Here is a 25,608-nt window from a genome sequence, read left to right on the forward strand (position 1 = left end):
GTCCTGTGCTCTACATCAGTTTTATCTCATCGCTTCTGCATCTCCTCATGTATGGTCCTTTCCTTTGATTTTTCTCTCCTTAACAACATTTTTGATAGGCTAAAATATTCAAGTTGCAAAGCTTTATATTTCAAAGATTGATTTAAAAGTCTTCAGAAAGCTACAAGCACTGCTGCACCCTTTCTAACAGGTTTTACATACACTTCCCAGTATCTCCCAACATCAGAAGCAGACTTTTTGTTCTCTCTCTGTCACTGAGAACATTGGGAAAAATAAAACTCTTTAACACTGTAATTTACAAGACAGTAGCCTTACATAATGTAATTCCTATTGCTTTCCTGCTTTCAAAAACTTCAGCAAGTGTAAAAAAATTTATAATGAACTGCCATAGCTTAAATGACACACAGGCAATAAGCACCATGTTACAAAGAACAAATATGGTCTTTCCCCAGCTTCTGAAAAATTATGTAGGTGGTAGGTATCTGTGTGATGGGAGGTATCTCCATGCAGAAATTACTCTTCTCGGACAAACCAGTACAATGGAGATTCAGAATATAGCCTTTTACAACTGTACTAACTGAGGAGCACTTTAACTTCTCACATGGTTCTTCAATTCGCCAAGCTTGTTTGGGAACCAGTTCCCTGACATGCCTGCAGCCCAACCACAAAGGATTCAAAATCTGGGCTAAAAGGAAAATTGTATTCAGCTCAAGAAGAGCAAAGTCTGAACATTACTAAAGAAATCAAAAGGGTTGCTTGTTACAGAAATGTCAAATGAAACAAGGTAAAATAGCAGCACTAAAAAGCAAAATGAACTTTCCTTTGAATAGGTATGTCGAGTAACTCACCGCATCATTTTGAACAATATAAGTTTAAGTAGTAAGAAACTTTAAAACACTTACTGAGAGGCTCATGCTGGCAGTGCCAGTGTTTGATGCCAGCACAAAAGCATTACCACAACTGGCTGCCAGACGTGGGCGAGCTTAGGAGGAAGCGAGCACTTGTCTCCTCTGCCTGGGCAGGACAAAGCCCCCGCAAGCCAGGCTGTGAGAATCTTTCCTGCTGCAGCACCCACGTCTAACCTGGACAAAAAGCAGCAACAACAACCCAACAAACAGGTCCTGTTCTGTTCTGGGTTACGCAAATAAGTGAAAAAACTACGGTAAAGGAAGTAGAAAAAAAGAGGCCAGTCCTGTGTATTTTGCTAATAGTTTAAACTTTTACCATAATAAGAATATCCCATTATATATGAAAATGTTTTATTCCAATCTAAATCCCAATTGTGGTACTTTTTTGTCTTCTATTCTTTTTTAAAACAATTTATTTCCTATTAAGAAAGATGTTTCAATAAATAATTAGCAGAGTAAGCCAAATCTCACTTTATTAACATAAACAAGAACTACAACTCAAACAGAACTCACATTAACTGACATTCCTGGTATAACCTTCAAAAATGTTCAGGTCTCTGTGTCTTCCCTATGGAAAAAAAAAAGTCAAGAGATTGTTATTGTAATTATTAATATTCTACTTCACTGTACAAAACCTGACAGAGAAATTACCCTTACAGCAGCTAATTCCCCCTTGGGTTCAATAACAAAATTGTTTAATAATTTTCATATAAAATATTTCTGTGTCAAGGTAATGATTATGGTGATGGTATTAATGCAGTCCAAGAGGAGTGTACTGCCTACATACTAAAGTTTTGACAGCTTTGTAATAATTAATAGAGAAGAATTAAGTTTTCAGTAACAGCTTAGATGGTTAGGATCTCTTCTAACTGATATCAGCTAGAAAAGTTATTTGGCTTCTGACACACCAGGCACACAGATTTCTGTCCTTTGAAGAGCAAGGACACACATTTAAACCTGTAGTCAGTCATTGTGACCAAGGGACTTTATCTGGACTGAGTAATGATGTGATCTTGCTCCATGGCAACTTATCTGACATTCTCTCTGGCCACATCATTCTGCTTTTAGCTGCTTCATGTGCCTCTATACAATGCAACAAACATAATATTTTAAAACAGATGCTGTGCGATATACTATCCCAAGGTTAATATGAAGTCCTTTGCATAATTTCCTAATTAATATTTTTAAAAAGATATTGGTTAGCGTTGGGGAAATGGTCTCCTCTGTTCTGAATTCCACGTTGTGGGGTCTCAGCTGACAAGACGTGCTCAAGGAACCCATCTCTGGAAAAGCAAAGGGTAGGCCTGAAGGTTTCTCATCACGTTTGGGCAAGAAGCCCTTTGTAGTGATCCCTGCACTCAGGGAGATCTCTTTGCTGCTGCTTGCACCTTCCCCCCTCTCCCAGCCTCAAGGAGGGAAGCAGAGGCCTAGGCCCCTTCCTGAGCAAATATTTGACTTCTCATTCACAGCTCAGAAAAGGAGCCTGGAGGAACCTGTGAAACCTGAGCTGCAGCTTGTTGTGTCTCACAGGGAGAGTAAAATAATCAGAAATCCAGGCAGTGGGAGATCCTGAGGTTTAAAGTCTTCCTTCCCACAACGGCAAGGCTCATGCCCCCTAACCAGCCTCCCACAGAGACTTTGGCATGGAAAGGGGGGTGCTGAAGAGGGAAGGGAGCTTCACTGAAGGAATGTCTGAGCAGGCCTAGATTCTTCATCTGGACAGAAGATGACTTCAGGGATCACAGGTGGAAGAGAGAGTGCACTCTTCACCTTCAGTTGAAAGGACCAGGCAGATGGAAGCAAAATGAACAGGAGGATGTGGTTCACCATGCAGCAGAGTGGAGGTATTGCCAAAGGGCATTGTGGCTGCACAAAGAGCACTGAGGTTGAAAGGGTGTCTGGCAGAGACCCCCACTGCTGGTCCTTGCAGGTTGGAAACAGGATACTGGCTAGATGGAGCTCTAGTCTGGAACCTCTTGGGCTGTTCTTAGAGTGATAAAAATTTTCTCAAATGTTGCTTGTTAGTCTTGCAACAGCAAAACAAATGTGATACATCATACACCCCACCACCTCAGTTTGATCAAGTACCTCAACACCTGCAGAAAGGCAGCACAAAAAGGGCTAACAATTTGTGTACCTTAATTTGAGAGTAATGCAGTCATGTTCCACCCTGGAACTGGATCAAGCACCAGTGGACAACTAAGCAGAGACTTGGTGTCACTGCTGGTATGACTACAGGCTCACCAAGGCTTGAAACATTCCTGAAATGGAATCAGTGCTGTGGGATCCTGAGCCTGTGTGACTGTGAACATGCCTCAGCAGTGCCCATCTCCTCTGCATTTGTCCCGGGCTCTCACTGGCAGCTTCTGCTCTACTGAAGTCCAAGAGTTTTCCTCGTGTATCTCGCATGGAGTACACATGGGCCGCCAGCTCTGCAGCAACACGCTGGATGCTGCCACATCCACGGCAATGCCTTGGAGTTACTACAGCTCAGGATGCTGTGGTGGGGAGATGGCAGGAAGGTAACAGGGAGGCTGTGGAGGGGTCACAAGTGAAACTCGTGACAGGTGTCGGGGATCAGACAGAGCTGCAGGTGGAAGCAAAACTGCATTTTGGAGAAGTGTTTTTCAACGACAGGGAGAAACCCCACACTGCAGGCTCTGTGCTTCAAAAGGGCTTTGGGAGGGAGGCTCAGCAGCACCAGGACCTGCAGTGAGACCCAGAGCTACAGTCCTGCAGGTCAAGATAGGTAGGGCAGGAGGCATCCCTGGAAGCTCACCTCCGCCCAAGCTGCATAAGACAGTTTTCCCTCTCACTGCCGTTTTTCAATTTTAGTCTGATTTTGAATAGCCTAATTCCTCCGTCAGAAGCATAGAAAAGGAATCACTTCCTGCAGACACATGATATATTAGGAGCGGGTTGATGTATTTCTTAGCTTCGTGAAGGCCCTTAAGGCAGATCAGTGAAGGCAGCAGGAGGAGGGAGACACTAGTTAAGCTATTTTTAAACTGTACAGTAATTCGAACTCCCGGTAACCACGTGCTAGAGCACTGAGGAGGCGGTGTCCGGCCGCATCACAGTGGGCGGATGACGCTACGAGCGGGCCGTAAACATCCCCAAGCACTGCAGCTGAGCACAGAGGAGAGCTCTGTCGTTGGCACGCGGGGCACAGAGGGTCGGGCAGATCACGGCACCCGGGCATCCCGCGAAGTAGGCGGGGCACCCGGGGGCGACCTGTACCCGCGCAAAAATTCCTCTCACATTGGCAGTGAGGACCCGGGCGTCACCCCGGGTCGTTATTTTCCTTACTCATAAGTTTAAGGCATAACCACTTCTCCTCAGCTCCGCCGGAAGACCTCTGCGCGCTAGCTCTATAGGTCAGGGCGAGCGGCTCCCCATGTTATCTATGATGGATAAGTTCAATGACGGTTCCCTTACGTTTCTGCCCGGTCCCTGTCCCTTCTGCGCCACGGAGCCGCTACCGCGAGCAGAATCGCACCGGGACGTTCGGAATCGTATGCAAATGAGCGGCCCGGGCGCCGCGGGGGGTTGTGGGCGCTCCCCGCCGCACGGGGCGGGGCCCGTCGATCTTCTGTGGGCGGGGCGATAGCCGGAAGTCCTACGGTGTCACCTCCGGGGCTTCCTTACTGCGTCTCGTCGTTGGGCCCCGCCACAAGATGGCGGACCTGTCTCTGGATGAGCTCATACGGAAACGCGGCGTGACGGTGAAGGGGAGGTGAGCGGTCGGAGGGCGGCGCAGCGCCCCGGGCCCGGCGGCCCCCGGCCGTTCTTCGCGTCTCCTTTCCGGCGGCCCCGGTGCGGGTGCTGCGGGCCGCAGTTGCCTCGGCGCGGCCCGACCGTGCTCCCGCCCTCGAGCTCCCATTGGTCCGGCCGTTGGGCTGCGGGGCCGCGCCGCGATGCGATTGGCGGCGGCGGCCGTCGGTCAGGGCTGGGCGGGGGCGGCCCCCCCACCTCGCCCCCAGCCCGGCGCTGCCCCAGCGGGGCAGGGGCACCCACTGCCACATCCCTTCTCCTTTCCCTCGGGAGTCTCGGCACCAACCCTGCGCTGTCCCTGCCGCCTCCTGCTCCTCCCCGCCGACTAACCCAGCGCTGCTCCCCGTACTGGGTCGGCGCCCCTCGGCCCCCTCGGTATCCGGGCCGCAGGTGGTGTCCGGGCACTGCCTGGAGGTGCCCGGTCCCCCCGCCCTCCCCGGAGCGGCTCGGTGCGTTGTGGGAGAGCCGCGGGAGGGTGGAGGTGCTCAGGGAGCCGTAACCGAGCGGGGCCGACGGGCGAGACTGCCGGGGCTTCGCCTGCATCGCTGTCCGACCCTCGGAGGCTGTAGTCCCTGTAGCGTAGCTAATGGTGCTCCGACAGATTGTTTGAAATGCTTGTGTGGATGTGGAGCATGTTGCAGATCAGCTCCAGGACCAGCTTGATTCTTTGTACAGCAGCTGTCGCCGGTGTAGGCTGGGCCGTTTACTCCAGTGCAGCAGCTGGCAGTTCTTACCTGGCATCTCTTTCGGTAGCTTTTCGTTTTCCCTTTTGCCATACTCTCTTGATGCTTCTGAAGACTTTGTCCGTGGATTTTCCCCCACCTGTGTTAGCTCAGCATGCTTTTGCTTTGTTGGGCTTTTTTTGTTGTTGCTCTTTTTATTTATTAGTCTTGGTTTTTTAACTCTGAATGTATATACACTTATATGTCTCGAGTAATATTTTGAAATTTATCTGCTAACATACTAGCAAAACATATTAAAACATATTTAAATCCTAGTCTAGACAAGGCCTTGGCTTTGCACTTTCATTCGTGTTATCCTGCATATTTGGAACAGTCCTAGGCTGCTTACTATGCCCCAAGTACCTACTTTATCCTTTTTCAAATCCCTCCTTAACTCTCATTTCTTCCAGGAGTTCTTTCTTCCTGCTTTTATTTGCTGAACAATAATCCCACTGTAAGAATTTTTGTGCCTTACACTTCTCTTGTTTGTCATGTTTAGCTCACTGTATAGATTCCTGAGGTAGCAAACTTGACTTTGTGAAGGCTGGATAAACTGAGTAAACTGAAATCCTTATATCCATGCTGTTCAGTGCTCTAGATGAAATGGTAGAAAAATCTTAACCAATGAAATGTACTAACCCACAAAATATTCAAGTGAGAACTTGGAATTCTGGAAAGTGAATTAGATGTTTGAGATCCGTTTTTATTTCAGGTGCTGTGGCACAAAGTACCTAAGTAGTTAATGCTGTTGTAGGGTAAGCAGTTATCTATGGAGGGGAGTTGTTTGCTAGGATAAACACAAGTCTTCAGAAATGGTGTAATCCTCAGTACAGAGTTTCCTAACCAATTTCATTGGAGTCATTAACAGTTTTAACTAATGCTGGCTTAAATGCTGATATATATATTTCTTGTTTTATTTTGACCTCTTTCATGCTCAATTAGAAAGAACCATTCATCAAGCCCTTTGTGGCACTCTAAAGAAATGCTTTCAACATAGCTAAATCAGTGATTTTTAAAATTGTGAGGGAAGTCTTGCTCTGTGGTTGTTACTTTATGGGTATTTTTAGTCTTCTGTATTATTCTGTATATTTTAATAAATGGTCTTAATAATACTCCTGTTTCTTCTACCTGTTGTGCTTTGGCTGTATGAGAGAGCAGCTATAGGATTCTTAGCTAGGTAACAAAATGGGACCCCAGTCCCACCTCTCCAGATGTTGGGACACAAGAATGAAAGAGACAGGCAGAGGTTCAGTCTTTCCCCTCCTTGTTTTAGGCAGAGGTTCAGTCTTTCCTCTCCTTGTTTTAGGCAGAGGTTCAGTCTTTCCTCTCCTTGTTTTATTTTACAAATCTCTCCACCAAATACACGACTGTAAATGTATATATATATAATGTTAAGATTGTGGGGTTGGATCAGGAAGTACTGATATAAAGCTGTATGAAGAGTTGAAATAACATCATCATTTGATTTTGTGATGTTAACCTTTTGAGTATGACAACAAATTCTAGATACCTACTTTTAGACTTTATAGTACTGGACGACACATTTCAGAAAGCAGATGAACACTGTAGCCCTCTAGCTTATTTTGAGTTTTAAAAAGTCAACAAGAATAATATTTTTTTAGTAGCTTAACTTTAAAATTTCTCTTAGTACTTTGTCATCCTTTTAAAAAAAAAAAAAAATCCAATGGAGAAGAAGGAAACCTTAAAAATACTTACAAGAGGAAGTGGATTAAAAAATCAGATAAGCTATTTTGGTTTTTAGGGCAGATTTTGAAAAAAGTGTATCAGACCTGTAACAAGAAGCTAGTTTTACCTTTCACTCCATATTGTGTTGCTTCTTAGGAATACTTGTGTACAAGTGCAAATGTGGTCCTTTCTGTGGGCTGTTATCTTTCTGTGCTCAGTATTGTGATAATGATGTGTTTAAAAGGTAAAGGCCATTGAGTGCAGTAGTTCTGTTAGTAGATTAAAGAAGAGGCAGTCATGTTCAAAAGTAATTTGACTGGTAACTATTCTTGCTGGAAGCTAATCAACCTTGAAACTGGTGGCTTTGAACTGAGATTGTTGCTGGTGCTTGTCCATCCTAAAATCCAAGTTGCTATACTCCCCCAAATCTGAACTTGCAACCCAGAATTCTTGAATTCGTGTAGTTCCATGTTTCCTTTGTACTGGGCTATATTATTGTATTACAAAAGATGCTTTAGCAGACCTGTCCAGTCCTAGGGCTAGAAAGTCTGTTTCTGTTCCTCTTTGTCTTTAAAGGTTTCTCCAAAGTACCTGAGTTGTTGGATTTTGGTTAAATGTAGTATGTACTTAGCACAGCTGAAGTCAGACCCTATCGTTTGTAAACGTGATCTTAAGGATGGATTTTGGAAATCAGTTCCTTAGCTGTTTATGTAGAAAGTAAAATCCAGCATAAAACAGCTTAGGAACTCTGCTTTTGTATTTAGACATCCAATCTGAGTGGATTTCTGTGCGGTAATAATAAGCTTTTATTTGCAGCAACACAAATACTTTTATTGACACTGTATCACATAATGTCTGAAACTCTCTTTTCTTTTTTTTTTTTTTTTCCCCTCCCCAGACTTAACACAAGGCCAGTGTTTGGAGGTGTAAGATCTCGCATTGGGATCCAGCAAAATCTTCTAAATAGATCATCGCCAGCTGTCGGCTTCCAGCGGGCATTTGATGCCCGACAGAAGATTGGACTCACTGATGCCCGACACAAACTGGGGGTTAAAGATGCCCGTGAAAAACTGGTTCAAAAGGACGCTCGGTTCAAAATCAAAGGGAAGGTGCAGGATGCTCGAGAGATGTTGAATTCCCGTAAGCAGCAAAGTGTTGCTGCCGAAAAGGTGACCAAAGTGGTGGATGCCAGAGAGAAGATCAGCTTAAAAAGGAGCGTTCCAGCTGCTGTGAGCCCAGCTGTGGGGGCAGTAAATCTAGCCATGAAAATCACCAAAACAATCCAAGTAGGTGAAGCAAGTCACCTCTGAGCCCCTCAGTTACTCTACAGCAGTGCAGTAGACATGATAATACATTAATATGTTCATATGTTTACAGTAGAAACGATGATGATACAGTTTGTTCCAGCCTGTGGGGCAGGATTCTGATCTTTTTCTGTGTCCTTGCAGCTGCTTGGGGCTTTTCATAGAATCACACCTTTCATTTACACTTCCATTTTAATTTTGGACCCAAAAAGACTAAAGCAGTGCTCCTGTCAGCTTTAAAGCAGATGCCTTGAATGGCTAAGTAGACTCTTTCCCACCTACACCTAAATGCAAAGAAAATGATGCGGGTTTTTTTGTCATTCTTATACCTTTCATCTTTGCAATTCTGATGTGGTGGAATGTCCTGTCTAGGTAACTGGTTTGTCCTAGTGGTGAGATAACAGTTTAGAATATACAGCTGTGTTTGTATCTAAGAAGATCTAAAATTCAATGAGCTCTTCTACAATTTTTTATGGTTTTCAGGAAAGCCCTGATTTCCAGGGATTTGCCTGATTACATGATGCATTCCTGCTGAGGCTCAAGATTTATTTCATTTCTGTTATACTCAGTTAGTCAGCCTGACCTGCTGATTTCCTTGGCCAGTTTTCTAATTGCACTTTGCTGTGTGTGCAGCAACTTGATTCTTAGCCAGCTTCCTGGAGAAACAATTGCTGTTGAACTCTGTTAGGTACTGTGGGCAGACTCAGAAGTTTCTAGGCTGTCAGGATCGTTGTTTGAGGAGTGGTTTTGCTCCCCACCTCTACAAGCATGGAACTGAAGTTCCTAGCCTCTCTCTTTCATTTTTGTCCTCCCCAAAATCAGCAGCGTGCTTACACATAGTCAGAAAACTTCATCAGTTTGAAAGCCTTGATGAGTCTGCTTTCTTTTCAGCTGTGGGTTTTACTCAGGAGTATCAAACATGTTTCTTCTGTAAATTAGCCTTGGAAGTTTCCCACTGCTCTGCGTGAGAAAGGGCTCTTGTGGCTGTAAGAAGGGCTAATGCAGAGCAATAGAGCAGTCTGTTCAGTAGTCATTAATTAGTATGGTAATTAGTACTCTTACTGTCCTAAGCCAAATCACCACCATCAATCCTTAGGAGTTGAACATTTTCTATAAAGTTCCTAGGAGTTAAAGTAGTTTCCAGAGACTTGGTGCAGTGGCTGCTGCTTCTGGCCGTTGGGTTGGGGGTTTTTTTTGTGACTTGGTTTGACCAATGGTATTTTCTGTTTGTTAGACAACATAGTGCAAGGAAAAATACTATAGAGTATAATGGGGATTCAGACTGTAGACAGAACCTTGCACACAAGCAATTATCTAATAATTTTTAAAAATACTTACACTAAAATTCCAAATTGCCCATGACCCTCTTATCTTCCCAATATTGAGCAGTCAAACTAGAGTATCTTGGTCCAAGGTGTAGCACACAGCTCTAGATGTCCTGTCCTGGGGTCTTGTTTCTCAGAAAGCAAGGAGAAGTCTTTGAAACCCAAAGAATTTCTGTAGGTCTGCTGCTGTTTCTGTAGGGTGGGTATCCTTGTTTCTGAATTGTTTAGCAAATTGAAACATGAGGGTGTTATGGTGTAAGTTACAGTCTAGAGAAAATGCAAATCTGAAGATTTTAGTGCCTGCGTGGAGTATTTTTGTAAGAAAATCCATTTTTTTCTGTAATGGAGAGCTTCCAGCTTTTCCAAAAAACAAAATGGTGTTTTTGAGGGCACTGTTGCATGATTTCAGTTATTGAACAGCTATATTCCCTGACTGCTCTGTTGTGGCGTCCCTGTTTCACATTGTAATGGGTTCAGAAGGAGCAGCTACACTATCCTGTGTATGATTTTATTCCACTACAGCTTATTCCAGCTGTAGTGTTATGGGGCAGTATATGCTTCTCCTTTAAAATGGAACTGAATTATGTTGTGTCCCAGCTTGTTGAGTTTGATAGAGATATTCATGTTTGGTTGCCTATAGCATGAAAGAAGAGATGCTTACTTTCTGATTTAGCCCATTCATGGTTTTGTATTGGCAGAAATGTAGCCTGGCAGGGCTGTCCCTTCCCAATTATCTTGGACTAAAACCTCAGTAATTTGAATCAGTTTCTTTGTGTGGCCTTTTAATTTCTTCAATTTAAGTGAGTCTCTCTCATACTGAACATATTACAGGAAGCATAGATGTTATCTAAGAGCATATTGTTGTAATATACTTTAAAGCAAGAGAGTATCAACTAACAGCTCGGATCTTCTGAAATGGGGACCTGGTGGACTGTAATATTTAATGTTTTGATTATTTTTCTCTAACTGTAGCAGAAGGCACCAGTTCCTGGACACTCTCATCCAGCAGGAATGAGGATCAATGTGGTGAACAACCATACACACAAACAGGTGTGTACCTGCTCTGTGCTCTGTTTGTTACCTTTGGCAGGGAAGGAAATCTGTCCATAAACATTGGCAGGTGCAAAGAAAACTTGAAGTAGGAAAGGAAGGTGTTTGGAAATTCTCCATCAGCTTGGTTTCCTATTCTTGTGTGATTAATATACTTTCATGGTAATTGAGGTTTTTGTTTAGTATAACTGATCTTGATTCCTTGTGTGTTGTGTGAATGAGAAGTAGATATGCCTGTATGTGCTGATGTGTTTTGTTCTCTAGAGACCATGACCTTTAGCTCTGTCTTTCTGTGAATTTCTCAGTGACACCACATCAGATCAGGTTGTTGGTTGTATTGATTCACCATGCTGCCAGCACTTCAGAGAGTCCATATGATTGTACATGGTCAAATGTGCTTCAGTGAGGTGGGAGGAGTTATAACCTTCCTGTGAAAAAATCCCAGCTCTGGGTACCTGCTGGAAGCTTGATAGTGAATGATGTTAACTAGTATTCTGATGTACTTTCAAAGTTTCCTTATCCCTTATCAAGCAGATTTTGAGAAAGACCCTAGAATTTGTGCCATCTCTTCTGGTACTTTGTCACAGCCCCAGCCATTCAACCACCTTACTACCTTGGGTGTTTTCAGAGAGGAATTACATGTTTCTGTTACTTGTGTTATTTTGTGTGTATACACATAAAGTATTACATGAAGTATTGGAAAACTGACGTTCACAATATCGTGTCCTTTTTTGATTGGATTTTTTTTTGGGCCTTGATTATGGTAACTTCAGCTATTTATGTATGTTACCTTTATGCTGGCCTGCTACCCTCACCTATCCCAGATGCTGTCACTTAAGGAAGTGTCTTCATTATTCTGACCTTATCCCTGTACACCTAGAATCCATTTTATTTGTCTCAAACTCAAGTCCATTATCCTGATGGCTAGTGTTTTTCCCAGCTCTTTTATTTTCTACACAATTCTCCTCTGTTCTCTCATCCCTTTTGGTTTTTTTCCTTCATAGCATTTCTGTGACTGGAACAACTTCCCTGTTTGTAAATCAGAATCTTGCTGACTATGACAACCCACTGATTTTGAAAGCTCTTGTTGCTAATCTCACTGTTTTTCTCTACCTTTCTGCTGAGTTAATGGAAAGCTGCTTGGAATTGTGACTTCTTATGTTCTGAGCAGTGCCATTTGTGTCTAGACTTTTTCTTAACATTATTGAGAGTCTATGAAAAAAAATACTTGTGTAGGAGTTCGCCTCAGTATTTTAAGGCAGGGCTATGAGCATTAAGTTAAATTGGGAAATTAATTATTCAGTAAACCTTCTAGTGCAGTGTTTTGTAGTGCCAGATGGATATGTGCAGTGCTGAGGAAAGCAGCCTATTCCAAAGGAATGTTCCATTTAGGTGTATTTAGCAGGCATCTGCTTAATTAAAAAAAAACAAAACCCAATTTAAAAATCACATGCACAGGCTTCAACTTTAAAGGTAGCAGGGTGCTAAAAATTAAGACGCTGAGGCTTTGTTCCGGTAATGTGGTTTCAACAGTCCTAATGAGGTCTAGCGATTAGAGGAATCTGTATGTGATTTCAGCACTCTTAGGGAAACAGCTTTACTGTGGAATTTCGGGAGAAGACTGATAGATTTTACACTGATGTTTTGAAATGGACTTGTGTACCTTCTGTGTCCACAAGCTGCAATGACAGGAGTAAAGTCCAGTGCAGTCATGTTCATTACCTGAACATGGTTAAAGGGAAAACCACTTATTTTAGAAATGTCTAGATTAAATCTATCTGCTTGTAAACTATAACCTTGCTTCTCTGCAGGGTCTGTATGACATGGAAGATGATGATGAGAGTGTCTCTCCCCTTCCTAGCAAACAGATGAAAATCACCACCACAAACAGTTTCCTGAACAATTCGGTAAGGAATTATCCTAGCAGTCCCCACCATGCCATTCTCACATTACATGGACACGCAGGCTTGGCTTTACAGGGCTTATGTTCTTTTAAAGTATGTAGGTGATGCTTTCTCCTAAAATATTTGCTCTTCACCCCACCCTTCCTTTGTGCCAATGCTTCTGCTGTTATTTTTGGAACCGAGTTCTTTTAAGGTAGCTGATTTTATGGGCTCTTTGCAGCTAGAATGTGTGCTTTCTGCCTTGTTGGCAGGTTGCTACATCTTGGCTCTTCACGTCCTTCTTGTTGAGGAAGTGTATTTAACTTATCTCGTTATTGTTTGAGCAAACCAGCAAGGGAAGCTTTCTGCTACTTCTAGAGACTGGGCATCAAAGCAGGAAATCTCTTGCCAGATGAAATCTTAGTTGGCATCTTGTTGGGGAGGACTCTTACTCTGGAGAAGGTGGAATTTCAGTACGGACAAATGTGAGGTCCTGCTTTTGGCAGGGGATAACCCTCTGCAACTTAAGCTGAGAACTGACTGGCTAGAAAGCAGCTTTGTAGGAAAGAGCCTGGGGGTCCTACTGTGTGATCTACTAAGAATGAGTTAGTAGTGCATCCTTCCAGCAACAAAGGCCAACTGTAGATGTAGTAAGATCATAGCCAGGAAGTCAAGGAAGGTAATGGTTCCTGTTTGGCATTTTGAGAATGCACCTGGGGGCACTGCGATACAAGGACACCGACTGGAACCATTACAACAGGGTGGTCAGAGAGCTGCAGCATGTTATGTGTGAGGAGAGGGTGAGAGAGCAGTGTCTCAAGGCTGAGAAGGCTGTAGTGAAATCTGTCCACTCTCACTGTTTGCTGTGTGGTCATGGAAAAGGCAAAAGGCTCAGGTTATTTTCAGGAGTGACCCTGTAGACAATGAACCAACAAATGTGCTGCAGCAAAAAAAATTCTAGTTGGCAAAATTCTCATGGTATTGGTCAGCGGCTGGCACAGCCATTCTTGGATATTCAGCGGTTAACAGATAAGGCCCTGAGCCAATCTGATGTGTCTTTGAAGTTAGCCCTGTTTCGGGCACGGGGATTAGACATAGGTTTGCCCTAAGTTATTCTGTGGTCCTGAAGAAGCAAATTCATGTGGTTTTACCATCATACAGGCAGTGTAGTGCAATGATTATCCCCTGGGTTTATTTCCTGGGTATTCAGAATAAAGCTTCTGGCCATTTGTGGGTTTTAAATAATCTTACAAGTTATTTTGGTTTTTTTTCCAGGAGTAAATTTGTTCTCTCTTGTGTTCACAGCAGCTACCAAGCACAGTTTTTAGTCTAGCTTTAAACTCAGGTAGTTCCAACTGCAGAGGTTATGCTCCATGCCGTTGTGTGCCCTAGCTTGGTGTTTCTGAAGAATTATTGCTGTTTGTACCAGGGCCGCTCAATCTTATTGTTAATGAGCAATCTTTGTGAACACTTTGTAAAGTACTTGAAAATCTTTGGGTGAAAGGAGCTTTTCAAATTCAGATCACATTGTTAAAGTTCATTTAAGAAGAATATGAAAACAAAAAGGGCTTATGAGGGAAGTACTCTTTTGGGATAAACATATCTTTTTATGTTTATGCCCAGAAGCATTAGTTGATTTTTTTTTTCCTTCAGAGCTGAAACTCTCCAGCACTGTAGTGCTTTTGACACTGGGAAGGACATGCAGTTCTTAGTGCATGCTAGTAATACTCTGCTGGTGGTGCTTGAAAAAGAGTGATGACTTTTGTAGGCTGCAGCTCTCAGAGGTACTTTATTTTTCTCTTCCTGTAGACTGCTGTGAGCGGCAATAAATTCTCTCTGTCCAAGACTGTTCCCCTGACTAAAGTGGTCCAAAATGATACATACACAGCTCCACCTGCACCTCCCTCTCCTATGCGGACGAAGGCCTTGACAAACATGTCTCGGACTTTAGTGACAAAGGAAGAGCCTCCAAAAGAGCCGGCGCCTGTTGAGGTGAGCTCCGGGAAGGGGAAGATGCTCTTTACAGGAGTCTCTAAAACATCTGAAACTTGCTATTAATTGGTCATGTGAGCAGCTCATTTCTACCTGCCTTTCACCATTATTTCTGGGACACCATCAAGGTTATTCTGATAACTGCAATCTATGTCCCAAGAATTTGAAGCTAGTCTGAACATCCTTTTCCTCAGAGTTTGAGAGACTGAGAGTTCTCAGTGCATCTTGATTCTCTCAACCTTTCTCTCTGACATAAGAGCATGTGGTCCTGGAGGAACAGGGAGGTGGCAGTTATTGTTTTGAAACTCCTTGGTGGCTTTCATGTCCCTAGGAGTAGTGTTTTAACACTCTTTCATATGTTGTCTTCTGTCCACTTCAGTTAGCAAGGAGAAAAATGGATTCTTCTAAATACGGCTTCTTGCTGTACACATGAGATTTCTCAGGCAATTTGTAGACAGCCTGCCTGGAATTGGTTTGCCAAATTGGCCTGATGTTGGGTACAGGTAACCCACCAAGTATTCCCAGGCATGTTGAGTTCAGCAACCTCTTGAAGGGCTAGAGCTGTATTTTGGGGTTTGCTGGCTGGTGTAGAGTGCAACAGAGAAACGCTATTAGAAGTGTGGGCATGACGAGACTACTGCGTATGTATGCAGATTAAATTACTGTTATACTTGTCAATAGGAGCAAAAAGTTACTTCAGAGGGAAATTAGCATGGAAAAGGAGCTGCTTTTTGCCATCGGATGAGCTGGGTTTCGTAAGCATGGATACTTCCCATTACGAGCTGTAGCTCTCTCCTTTGTGTGTGTGTGTGTAGAGACATTGCCGGACATCCCCTTACCTATTTCTTAATGCTTTCTCTGCTGTGCTGCCTTGTGTGCTGTATTTCTGACCTTTTTTATGTGATGCATTTGTTTGTGTTGGCAGCTGGCGTTCAGTCCTTTGGAAGGCACAAAGATGACCGTAAATAATCTGCATCCTCGAGTCACAGAGGAAGACATTGTTGTGAGTGTTGCTTACTGCCGGACTGTGGATGAATGACGCTTCCTTTCCTTATCCTACCTTTTTTGATAAATCAGTTGATCTATGGTGAATGCAATGAAGAGGGGTATGATGTGGTTTAATTTCCTTGCAAAAAACTTTGAGGGTTCCTGATTGTATTATGTTTTGTTCACATTTTTTTAAAAAGTGCGTGCTTAAGAAGATAGGAGAAAATCACATTTCTAGGGTGTACTGAGATACTTGACATCACTTAAAAGAAGAGTTCATACCAAATGATGTTCAGGGTGTTCTCCCTGAATTTGTACCCCCATCCAGATTATCTAGGGGCTTCCATTCTCATGAGGCTGAGAATGAATCTGGTCTTCCTATGTAGAAAATGTTACAGAGTACTGGCCTTGAACTTTTCTGCCTGTGTAAGCCCTATTACTAGTGCCACGTAATCGTACCATAACAAGCACAATAAGACAAGTGTCCAGATTCTGTCAGGTCATTCTAAGTAGGATGGGTGGTGCGATTAAGAAACTAAGCCATTCTCACTTGGTGCCTTTGATGTGACCATGGTCACCACGACTAACTCTCTGCCCTCAGGAGTTGTTCTGCGTGTGTGGCGCTCTGAAGCGAGCCCGGCTGGTGCACCCTGGAGTGGCTGAGGTAGTATTTGTGAAGAAAGAAGATGCTATCGCAGCATATAAGAAGTACAACAACAGGTGCTTAGATGGTAAGTTTGATGCCAGAGTTGCAGTTAGGGTAAATAAATCAATAGTTACTTTTCCACCTCAGTGGAAAGTTTAAAAGCATCTCAGATGCTCCTGTGCTACTAAGACAGAAGGAACGCTAGAAAATCAGTTCAGGAGCTAGATAATATAATACATTCCTGTGTAACTAGCTGAATATATGCACAGTTTATTTAGGTGAAATAAAAAAACCCCACCCACGTTTTCATAGAAAAAGAATGCTCAGAGCTGGAGGCAGGGTCCTGGCGAGTCTGCTGATCTAACTTCCAGATGAAATTTATTTTGTTTCTAATCTGGTACCAAGAGCTAGATAGTCCTTAGCAAGGCTTTACTTGCTTACAGAAAAACTGTTTGCAAAGTACAAGTAAAACTAATTGCAATAGTCTCAGGGTGTCGTCAGAGACATTTTGGAGTTGTAAAACAGTATCAGCTTCTGCATAAACATTTAACAATGTGATTTTTAACCTGGATCTACCTGCAGTGTTGTGTTAGATGGAAATTAGCTGTTAATTTTTAGCTGGAAATAGATGCTTTTTCATTGTCTAGATGAGCGACATGAGTGTCAGATGAGGAGCAGACAGCTAAGAACAGGAAATCCTCTTGTGTCTCTGCTAAGGGCTTTGTACTTCTGTGTAATTTCTTAATTAGTGTGATCCTTCATATTGTACTGAGCGTTTTGGTGGCTTTTCTGTTGCTCTGATTTTGCAACAAAAGATTTATCAGCTGTTCTTTCTCATGTTTCCTCTGTATGTGGAACTCTATTGCCTGCACTGTTGTGTGGTATTTCAAGGATCTGGCCTTACCCCAATTCTGATAGAATGACTTTTTTATTTAGGTCAACCAATGAAATGCAATCTTCATATGAATGGGAATGTTATCACCTCAGACCAGTCTATATTGCTGTAAGTGTCCTTCGGGTGGGGAAAAGAACCAAACACTTCTGCAAATTCTGTTTTGAGAATTGTTGTCCCATGAATATTTTCCTTCTCTTCCTTTCTGTGGCACAGTATCTTGAGCTGAGTGCAATATAGGTTGACCACATACTGCTCTCAGCCCTGAGGTTCAAAAATAGTCTGAGATGATGCTTTCTTGTGAGGAAAGCATATTTAAAACCTTTATCTCCAGTATTGGTAAGGGTCAACACTGATAACAGTAAATGCAGACATAGTGTTAAATTTTATTCCATAATGAAAGGTTAAATACTGCTTGTTTTTTTTATCCTCCAGCCGATTGAGCGATACCCCTTCAGTGAAGAAGGAAGGGGAACCACGCCGGTCAAGTGCAAGCACCTCCTCAAATCCCCCAGCTGAAGTGGACCCTGACACTATCTTGAAGGCACTCTTCAAATCCTCAGGGGTCTCTGCCTCTGTGCAGCCCACAGAATTTAAAATTAAACTCTGAGAAGCGGGAGCAAGCAGTGGACTGGAAAACTCATACAAGTTGGGGGGTGGGGAAAGTGCAGGAGTGCAGATGTTATTTGCATTTACCTGCCTTGAAATTTTTTGTTTTCTATGATCGCTACTTTACTGTATGATAGTGTTTCCTCTTGTGTGTGTACTTTCTGTTTTCATAGTTGGAGTTTTCTTCCATATTTTTTTTCTCCCAAAAGAATAACCTCCCCCTTCTGCCAGTAATGTATTACCAAGCATATACCATGTAACTCCATCCTTTACTCCAAAGCCCCCAGTGGCCATTAAAAGTGCACATAGACTTTGAGGGAAGGAGTGGTGATCTCCTCCTCTTTTCTTCTGACTGACTTTTAACTAAAAGGTGCATCCCCTTGATTGTCCACAGGCAAGAACACCACGTTGTTTCTGAAGTTGCTGCGCTGGGTACAAAGTCAGGTTGGGCTCCCTACAGGAAGCACCATCTTGCATCTTTGACTTGTATGCATTTGGTGGCATACCACTTCATTCTGGCTGTTGGACATGTTCCTGCTCAGCAGCTGAGACGTTGAGGAGTGTGAAAAACTGAGCTTCCTGTCGTGTATGCCAGCCAACAGAGGCCTCGGGCAGAAAGGACATATGCACAAGTGCACCAGCTGTGGGAAGGGAGGTTTCAACTCTGGTAATGCTGTGGGGTTGTTCTGGCGTTTTTACAATGAATATATTCGCTCTGTAAGGTCAGGCTATGTTACTCTCCTCTTTCTGGACTGAAAAATTAAGAACCAGTTGTGTTCAGAGCTAGAAGAAATGCAGATATTTCTCTCCCATTAGACTATATTCCATCCTCCTGCTGATGCAGGGACATTAATTTTGTTCTTACCTTCTAACTCACCCAGTCTCCTATAAAAAGGGAGGACATGGGACCCTTTATCCCTGAAGCAGTCTTATTTTGTGTCTGAGAACTCACTTCTTTGAGAGATGCCACTTGGGCAGTGTTTGGCTGCTGTGTGGGCATGCTGTTTACATACCTGGATTTGAAGGATGATTGCTGCAGTTACGGCTTCAGAGAGAGGTTTTGGAGCAGAGAGCAGTTAGCGCTCTAAGGAACACAGGGGAGGAGTCTCAAGTCCTGTGCAGAACCATGAGGATGTGCTATGGGCCAGTAAATGTCTGTGACAGGCCACCAGGTGGCACTTCCAGTGCTTCTCATTCTTTGTATGGCATTGTCGCCTTGGATGTTGAAAGTACCAATAGCTCCATTCATTTGTGTTTGTTCAGATTGTATTATAAGAGAGGAAAGCTGAGAGCAATTTCCAGAGTCTGGTTGGGATTTGAACTTGATCCTGCTAGCTAGGAGACTAACCTGTTCATTCTGTTCAGCTCTGCTGAGTACCTCTCGTAGGTCCAGGTTCCTTTTCTTGGTCAACCCTACATTTCTTTTGCTTTATTGTTCTGTATGAACTCTTTGCTCTATCTGGCTCGTGCAAACCATTCCTCTGTCTCACCCTTTTAGCCATGGAAATAACTGAGGACTTGGCAGGACTTGTTTTTATGGAATACTCTCTTTGTTTAGAAAGCCAACGACACCATTACTGGTAGGGTGCTTCATGTGAACAGCAGATGTTTGTAGGGGAGGAGACCTAAGACAGCTATTGTTCTCCTTTTTTAGATTGCCCACCAAATACGTGTTTTAATAAAAAAAAAAAGGGGGGGAAGGGGGAGGAAACATTAGGGGTTGGGGAAGATAATGTATTATCTGTTTCTGAATAAACATTTGTTATAAAGAGGGTGAATTCTAAGCCTTTTTAGATGCTGTGAAGCAACTAAAGATAAGTGGAGTTGTTCCAACAGTGAGCTAAGGATGTTTTTCAGATGAACAGAAATTTCAAAACTGATAATGCGATGAAGAGCAAGAGGAGCATATGGGTGAGAGAACTGATACTCATCCACCTTTTAATCTGGATCATAGAAATTAGCAGTTGACTCTTACTACTAAGTGGGGCTGTTTGTGTCTAATTCCAATTCTCTTGTCACAATAAAAAAGAGCATTTGTTATTGACAGCCTAGTAATTTAAAAAGTAATTTTATAAAATAACAGCTGTGAAACAGGGTACCTGTTCTAAGTAAGGTAGGGTGCTTTCATTATCAACCAGACAGAAAGCTGTGGAAATGTGAAGACATGTATTGTGAGTGCATCTCATGTCCCTTCTGAGAGATTCAAACATTTTTTAAAATTAAGAGATTCATGTCCATTTAAAAAGCCAAACAGCAAGATGCACTTTAACTTCCTGTTAAATTGTGCATTGTGTTTAGGTTATCTGTGAGAGTTTATGATAACATTAAGATACTTCCTTGGAAGAACCAGTGCTCCGTTCTCTAGCTCTGTGATATATGACAGTATATTTTTATTTTTTTTGTAAATTGGTGATGTCAGTGATTCTCTAAACACCACTCCATGATTTGTCTTACAGCAATGTCTTGGTATACATTGCTCTTCTGTTCTTGGTCAGTTCTTTAAAGTTAATCTTAGTCTTCTAATACACCACAGTATGGCTTCTTTGGGTGGGCACTGAAAGAAGAGTAATCAGTTCTCCCTACTCCTTTTCAGGTAGTTTATCTTGCAGCTCTCCAATTTCTCCTGGTTGTCCTGCAGTTGTCATGATAATCTTATTTGCTTACATAGCACTGACCTCACATCCTCCACGTTTGCACTCATGCAGCATGGTTATATTTTTGGTTGGGTTTTTTTGTTTTGGTTTGGTTTTCATTGTTTTTTCTTCCCCTGGGCTGATAGAGATTATAAACTTGCATATGAAATACCGATTGCCTGCACTAAATTAATGTGCATTAATTTAGTAATTAAATTAAACAACTGGCCAGGACAGGTGGTAGGTAATTTGTAATGGTGTTTCTTTTTTTCCTTTTTCAAAAATGTGATGACTTCTGAAGTGATATCACAATGTGCAAGTTTGGTATCTTTTCATGGCTTCTGCATGTACCATTCCTTCTGATAATGTTCATTAACTTGGATATTTGGTTGGGTCAACTCTCCACATCATTTCATGTTTTGTCACTGCGTGCATTAGTCTTGCTTCAGTATCTTATTTTTGGAGTAGTCCTCTCTTCCATTCAGTCATAAATACAAGTTCCTCTGTAAACAGTGATTTTTTTTAAATTTTCCTGAGTAACAAGAGTCTTTAAAAAACAATTGTCTTTGAATGTTTTTACATATCTTTAAGATCTACTTGCCTCTCTAGGCTTAAGTGCCTGCGTTTTACACTGTTTTTACGGAAAAGTGAACTCGACCCTCGGGAATGCGGCGATCCCTGCGCTCGGCAGGCGTTGCCCGGCCCGAGGGACACGCAGCCGCCATTAGCAGCGCGGCGCCGCGGCTGAAGACTACATGTCCCGGCGGCCCCCGCGCCCGCCGCTCGCGGAGAGAAGATGGCGGCCGCCACGGAGCGCGTGGCAGGAGCGGCGCCGGCGGGTTACACGGGTGAGGGGTGAGGGGCTCGGGGCAGCGGCGGGCACCGGGAGCGGGGCCGTCAGGGTACATGGTGAGGGGGCTTGGGGCAGCGGCGGGCACCGGGAGCGGGGCCGTCAGGGTACATGGTGAGGGGGCTCGGGGCAGCGGCGGGCACCGGGAGCGGGGCCGGCGGGACACACGCGTGAGGGGGCTCGGGGCAGCGGCGGGCACCGGGAGTGGGGCGTCAGGGTACATGGATGAGGGTGCTAGGGGCAACGGGGGCACCGGGAGCGGGGCCGGCGGGGTACACGGCTGAGGGGCCACCGGAGCGGGGCCGCGGCGACAGCGGCGTCTGTAACCGGTGCGTCCCTCGCAGCTCTGGCGGTGAAGTTCGGGGCGCGGCAGCGTTCGCCCCATTGCTTGTTGGTGAAGGAGCACCAGGTGCGGGAAGGGGCCGACACGGCGCACCCGCCTCGCCGCACGCTCTTCGTCCTCAACGTGCCCCCGTACTGCGGCCCGGTGAGTGGGGCTGGGGGTCGCACCGAGCGAGGGGGCGGCTGGAGGCCGAGGGCCTCGCCGCGGGAGCCGGCGCGTCTCGAGAGTAGCTGCGGGCACAGGAGGCGGCGTGAGGCGGGGTATCTGCGGGCAGAGCCGCCCGAAGTGTGCTGCAGACTGTGCATGAGAGGGCGGGGAGGGGCATCGCTCCTGCTTTGCTGTACCGCGTGTTCTCTCTTACTCTCCGTGTCAAGGATTCTCTGTCTAGGCTGTTCTCCCGCTGCGGGCATGTGCAGTCTGTGGACATCTGTGACAAGCCAGGGCCAAGAGAGAAAAAAGAAAATCCGACGTCCAAATTCTTCAACCGCAAAACTATAACGGTAAAGCTCGGGGGGCAGAAGAATACTGGTGCTTTAAGGGGAAAAGATGGCAAGCACTGAATGGTTCTGTTTGGAACATGAGATAAAGGCAGCCATTTCAGGGCATCGGGTGACATGATTACATATTTAAGTTTATGTTATTTTTTTTCCTATCCCACTGCAATTTGTGGTTTGATTTTTATTTTACTTTTTAATGTTATTTGTACTGCAACTCCATGCAGTTTCCCCAATGTATCTGACTGATCTGGGTGTCTTTTTCTTTTAGGGATTTCAAGTAGCATATGTGGTGTTCAGGAAACCAGCGGGTGTCCAGGCAGCCAAGGCTCTGTCACAGGAAGGTCCCTTGCTAATATCAACAGAGACCCACCCTGTGAAAACCGGCATTAGCAGTACGTCAGCCCTAGCTATCTTTCTACTAGCTAATATTAGGAAAAAACTATACTCGTTACTTGCTGAATCCTACCCTGTATGTCCCATTTTGTACTAAGCTGGGAGATGTTCAGTGTTTTGTTGTCCTGCTTCTGTTATTGTACACAGGGTACAAATCTTATTGTACTGGGTGTTGTAGTCTAGTCCAGTGACCGTATGGGAGAATGGGGTCGCTTGGAAGAGGGGTTTTCCCGACATCTTTTCAGTATCATATAGATTCAGAGATACTGCCTGCATCTTGCCCTCAGAATGGAATCCAGACTCACTAACAGGCACCAGGTGTTTGTCAAGATGACAGCACTTCAGATACAACCCCTTGACAGGAACCCAGCCCTGAGTGTTGTACTCCTTGGGGTAGGGCTAGTTCACTTCTGCCAGGGAAAGTTGCAAGCTCTGCCCATTGCTTGTTGGCTGTGCCCTTGACCACAAGTCGGTTGATGTGTGGCAGTGGGGAAGCTGAACAGAAATGGGAACAGAGTCCTTACCCTGTAGCAGTTCACTCTAGAGCTGCCCAAAGGCATCTCACTGGGGCCTGCTTCTAAGAGCGGCTACTGCTGACTTGTGCCCTCTCTGTCCCAGAGTGGATCGCCAGCTATGAGGCTTCTGTCGTGGATCCGAAGGAGCTTAAGGCTGAGGTGGATGCCTACATGCAAGACTATGACAAAAAGATGGCAGAGGTGAGGCCAGGCTGGGGAGGGAACCCAGCTAAGTGGTGTGTTTGGGGGAGAGGAAACGAAGAGAGATTTCTCAGTGCCCCAGTCACAGTGGAAAAGGCAGAGGGTCCCAGTGTTTGGCAGAGGTCTTTTACTCTCAGTACCTGGTGGGCAGTCAGGCCCTGGTTTGGTTTGCAACACCTGACTCTTCCACTCAGGCCTTACAACAGGTATCCACAAATAAAGTCCTGGCTGGCATGCAGTGTTGTGACTGCAAGTTGAATACCTACACCCCTGGTGCCACACCTTCCTTTAAATCTTGTGTGGAAGCAGGAGCTCTAGCTTTGCATGTGTTTAAGCTAGGGCTGAGGGACCTGTGCATCAGGCTGGCTGGCAGCCCATCTGCATGCACTGAGCTGTCTTACCCTCCTGTCTTTACAGGAAGAAGCCAAAGCTGCCAAGGAGGAGGGTGTTCCAGATGAGGAGGGCTGGGTGAAGGTAACGCGAAAGGGCCGGAAGCCTGGCCTGCCCCGGACAGAGGCTGCCAATCTGCGGGTGCTGGAGAAGGAGAAACAGAAAAGGGCCCGCAAAGAGCTGCTCAACTTCTATGCCTGGCAGCATCGCGAGACCAAGAGAGAGCGTGAGTGTCCAAGTCTCCTACCCCTGCCCATGTCTCTTGTCTCACACTGTGGCTCAAAGAACATCCTTCTTCCTTCCACTGAAGGGGAGGCTACATCCAGCTGCTGCTGAACAGCTGGCTGGATGGGTGCGATTGGCCTCACTAACTCTTGAGAGGCCTCTTGCCACCACCTGTCCTAGAAAGGGCTGCTGGAATATTTTGTGGGAGAGTGTGCAGGTCGTGGTATTCCAAGACGTTTATTTAGTCTGCACGAAGGCAGTGACTGAAGGGAGAAAATATCCAGTTTCCTCCCCAAGAGGGAGCTGCAACACTGCCAGAGGTGAAGGGCCAGAGCCCCGGCTTGGCACTCAGCCCAAGTGTAAAAGGACCCGCTCTGGGAAGTGTGTGTTTGCAGCTGTTGGGACTGAGCCCTTCCTGGTTTGTGGAAGTGAAGCTCCCAGGAGAGGGAGATCTGCTGCTCCCGTGTGACCTGTTCTCTTTTTCCATGTTTTAGACATTGCCCAGTTGAGGAAGAAATTCGAGGAGGACAAGCAGAGGATTGCGTTGATGCGAGCCCAGCGCAAGTTTCGGCCCTACTAAGTTATGCTGAGCTGTTCCTCAGGTGCCTGTGCTGGAGAGGATGGGAGAAGATGCCTACTGACTCTGTTTGCCAAAGGATTTCAAGGACTTGAGGCAGCTTTGGGTTGTCTCTGCCCTTGGATCTGAAACAGGAGATCCCAGCAACTGCTGCTGGAGAGGAGTTCTCTTTACTTGCACCAGTATCCTCCTGCTCTCCTGGCTGTTATTTGGCCCTGTGGCACCACTTCCCAGGGTGCTCAGGTCAGGGGGGCTGAGGCACATTCTGTGACAACCTGTATCTCCCTGCCACCTCAGGCTCTCCTAAAGCTTGGTGAGAACTGGGATTGACCTAGCACAGCCTCTGCAGGGGCAGAGAATGGCTGAAGAACTGTAAATAAACTGCTGCTACGTTCTCGAAGCATGGGAATGCTTCTCTCACCCTAGTCTGCTGTGGGGAACAGCTTCTTGTGTGCTGGGCTGGCAGTAAACCTCATGGCTTGTAAGCTGGTGCTCCTTTGCACATTTTATCTGGGGATAAGGAGAGGAGGGAAGTGACTTTGGGAAAAGCCCAGCTGGAGAGATCCTTGTGACCTGCTGTCACAAGGAAAGATCAGTGGTTTGGTAAGTGCCCTACCACTTCCCTCAGTGATTCACTCCCTGGCAGTTCCCTCTCGGCCAGGTGTTGAGTTGCCCAGTCATCCAGCTGTGCATGGAGCTCTGCAGCCATATCTGGGCCATGGGAAATGTCTGTTGTCTGGCACTGTTGCAAGAACAAGTGCCACTTCAAGCAGCCTGGCCTTGGAATGAGAAACCAGACTCTCTAAGGCCTGTATCCACTTAACTTGTCACCAGCCCACAGAAGGCAGGGAAAGGTGGCAGCAGGCACATCTAGGTGTAGATCAGTGCTTTTGAACTGCACGTATAACATCTGTGCAGCTTTGGACTTTATGATAGGTCACCCCAGCAGACTCTGTGATCAAAGTAACCTGCCCAGCCCCAGGCTTTAACACATTTATTTTACTGCCTGCAGCCTCAATGCAGGTGTGACTGTGAATGGTGGAAGTGCTGGTAAATTCCACAGAGCTGATTTAAAATGGATTTACCTTTTCCTGGAAAGCCCACTGCAAATACAGTTTGCATTGCTTGTGTTGCTGCTTTAGTTGGCTTTTTGCATTAATTCAGCTGGGAGGCAGATCCTTAACATGCCTTATCTAAGGTGGACTG

General features: G+C 45.0%; 2 protein-coding genes and 1 non-coding gene across 4 annotated transcripts; 2 read left to right on the forward strand and 1 right to left on the reverse strand.

Moving 5' to 3' along the window:
- Window positions 1-4,085: 4,085 nt before the first annotated feature.
- On the reverse strand, window positions 4,086-4,234 carry LOC127470041 (U12 minor spliceosomal RNA). Its single transcript, XR_007904148.1, has one exon. It is a non-coding gene; the product is annotated as a U12 minor spliceosomal RNA (small nuclear RNA).
- Window positions 4,235-4,486: 252 nt separating this feature from the next.
- POLDIP3 (DNA polymerase delta interacting protein 3) lies at window positions 4,487-18,094 on the forward strand. 2 transcript variants are annotated; one of them, XM_051784161.1, is made up of 9 exons: window positions 4,487-4,644; window positions 7,989-8,376; window positions 10,692-10,769; window positions 12,581-12,676; window positions 14,462-14,644; window positions 15,570-15,647; window positions 16,233-16,362; window positions 17,214-17,280; window positions 17,605-18,094. In XM_051784161.1, exons 1-9 carry the CDS (start codon window positions 4,586-4,588, stop codon window positions 17,777-17,779), a joined length of 1,254 nt encoding a protein of 417 aa, XP_051640121.1. In that variant the 5' UTR covers window positions 4,487-4,585; the 3' UTR covers window positions 17,780-18,094. The 2 variants fall into 2 exon arrangements, with proteins under 2 accessions (XP_051640121.1, XP_051640122.1); XM_051784162.1 differs by having other exon boundaries at window positions 10,695-10,769.
- Window positions 18,095-21,163: 3,069 nt separating this feature from the next.
- RRP7A (ribosomal RNA processing 7 homolog A) lies at window positions 21,164-24,887 on the forward strand. The gene is made up of 7 exons (XM_051784172.1): window positions 21,164-21,259; window positions 21,606-21,748; window positions 21,979-22,104; window positions 22,370-22,493; window positions 23,113-23,210; window positions 23,628-23,826; window positions 24,320-24,887. Exons 1-7 carry the CDS (start codon window positions 21,208-21,210, stop codon window positions 24,403-24,405), a joined length of 828 nt encoding a protein of 275 aa, XP_051640132.1. The 5' UTR covers window positions 21,164-21,207; the 3' UTR covers window positions 24,406-24,887.
- The last annotated feature ends 721 nt before the right edge of the window (window positions 24,888-25,608 follow it).

The sequence above is a fragment of the Manacus candei genome, unplaced genomic scaffold, assembly GCF_025592945.1.
Source record: "Manacus candei isolate 608988 ecotype Guabito, Panama unplaced genomic scaffold, ASM2559294v1 h1tg000018l, whole genome shotgun sequence".
NCBI lineage: Eukaryota > Metazoa > Chordata > Aves > Passeriformes > Pipridae > Manacus > Manacus candei.

What these genes read in the sequence shown, in the direction of transcription:
- POLDIP3 (XM_051784161.1), top strand. Translation starts at nt 4,586, where the DNA reads ATGGCGGACCTGTCTCTGGATGAGCTCATACGGAAACGCGGCGTGACG. An exon ending in AAGAGCCGGCGCCTGTTGAG is followed by an intron (nt 14,645 to 15,569) that starts GTGAGCTCCGGG and finishes TTGTGTTGGCAG; the next exon opens with CTGGCGTTCAGTCCTTTGGA. An exon ending in TCACAGAGGAAGACATTGTT is followed by an intron (nt 15,648 to 16,232) that starts GTGAGTGTTGCT and finishes CTCTGCCCTCAG; the next exon opens with GAGTTGTTCTGCGTGTGTGG.
- RRP7A (XM_051784172.1), top strand. Translation starts at nt 21,208, where the DNA reads ATGGCGGCCGCCACGGAGCGCGTGGCAGGAGCGGCGCCGGCGGGTTAC. An exon ending in TGTGAAAACCGGCATTAGCA is followed by an intron (nt 22,494 to 23,112) that starts GTACGTCAGCCC and finishes TCTCTGTCCCAG; the next exon opens with AGTGGATCGCCAGCTATGAG. An exon ending in ATGACAAAAAGATGGCAGAG is followed by an intron (nt 23,211 to 23,627) that starts GTGAGGCCAGGC and finishes CTGTCTTTACAG; the next exon opens with GAAGAAGCCAAAGCTGCCAA.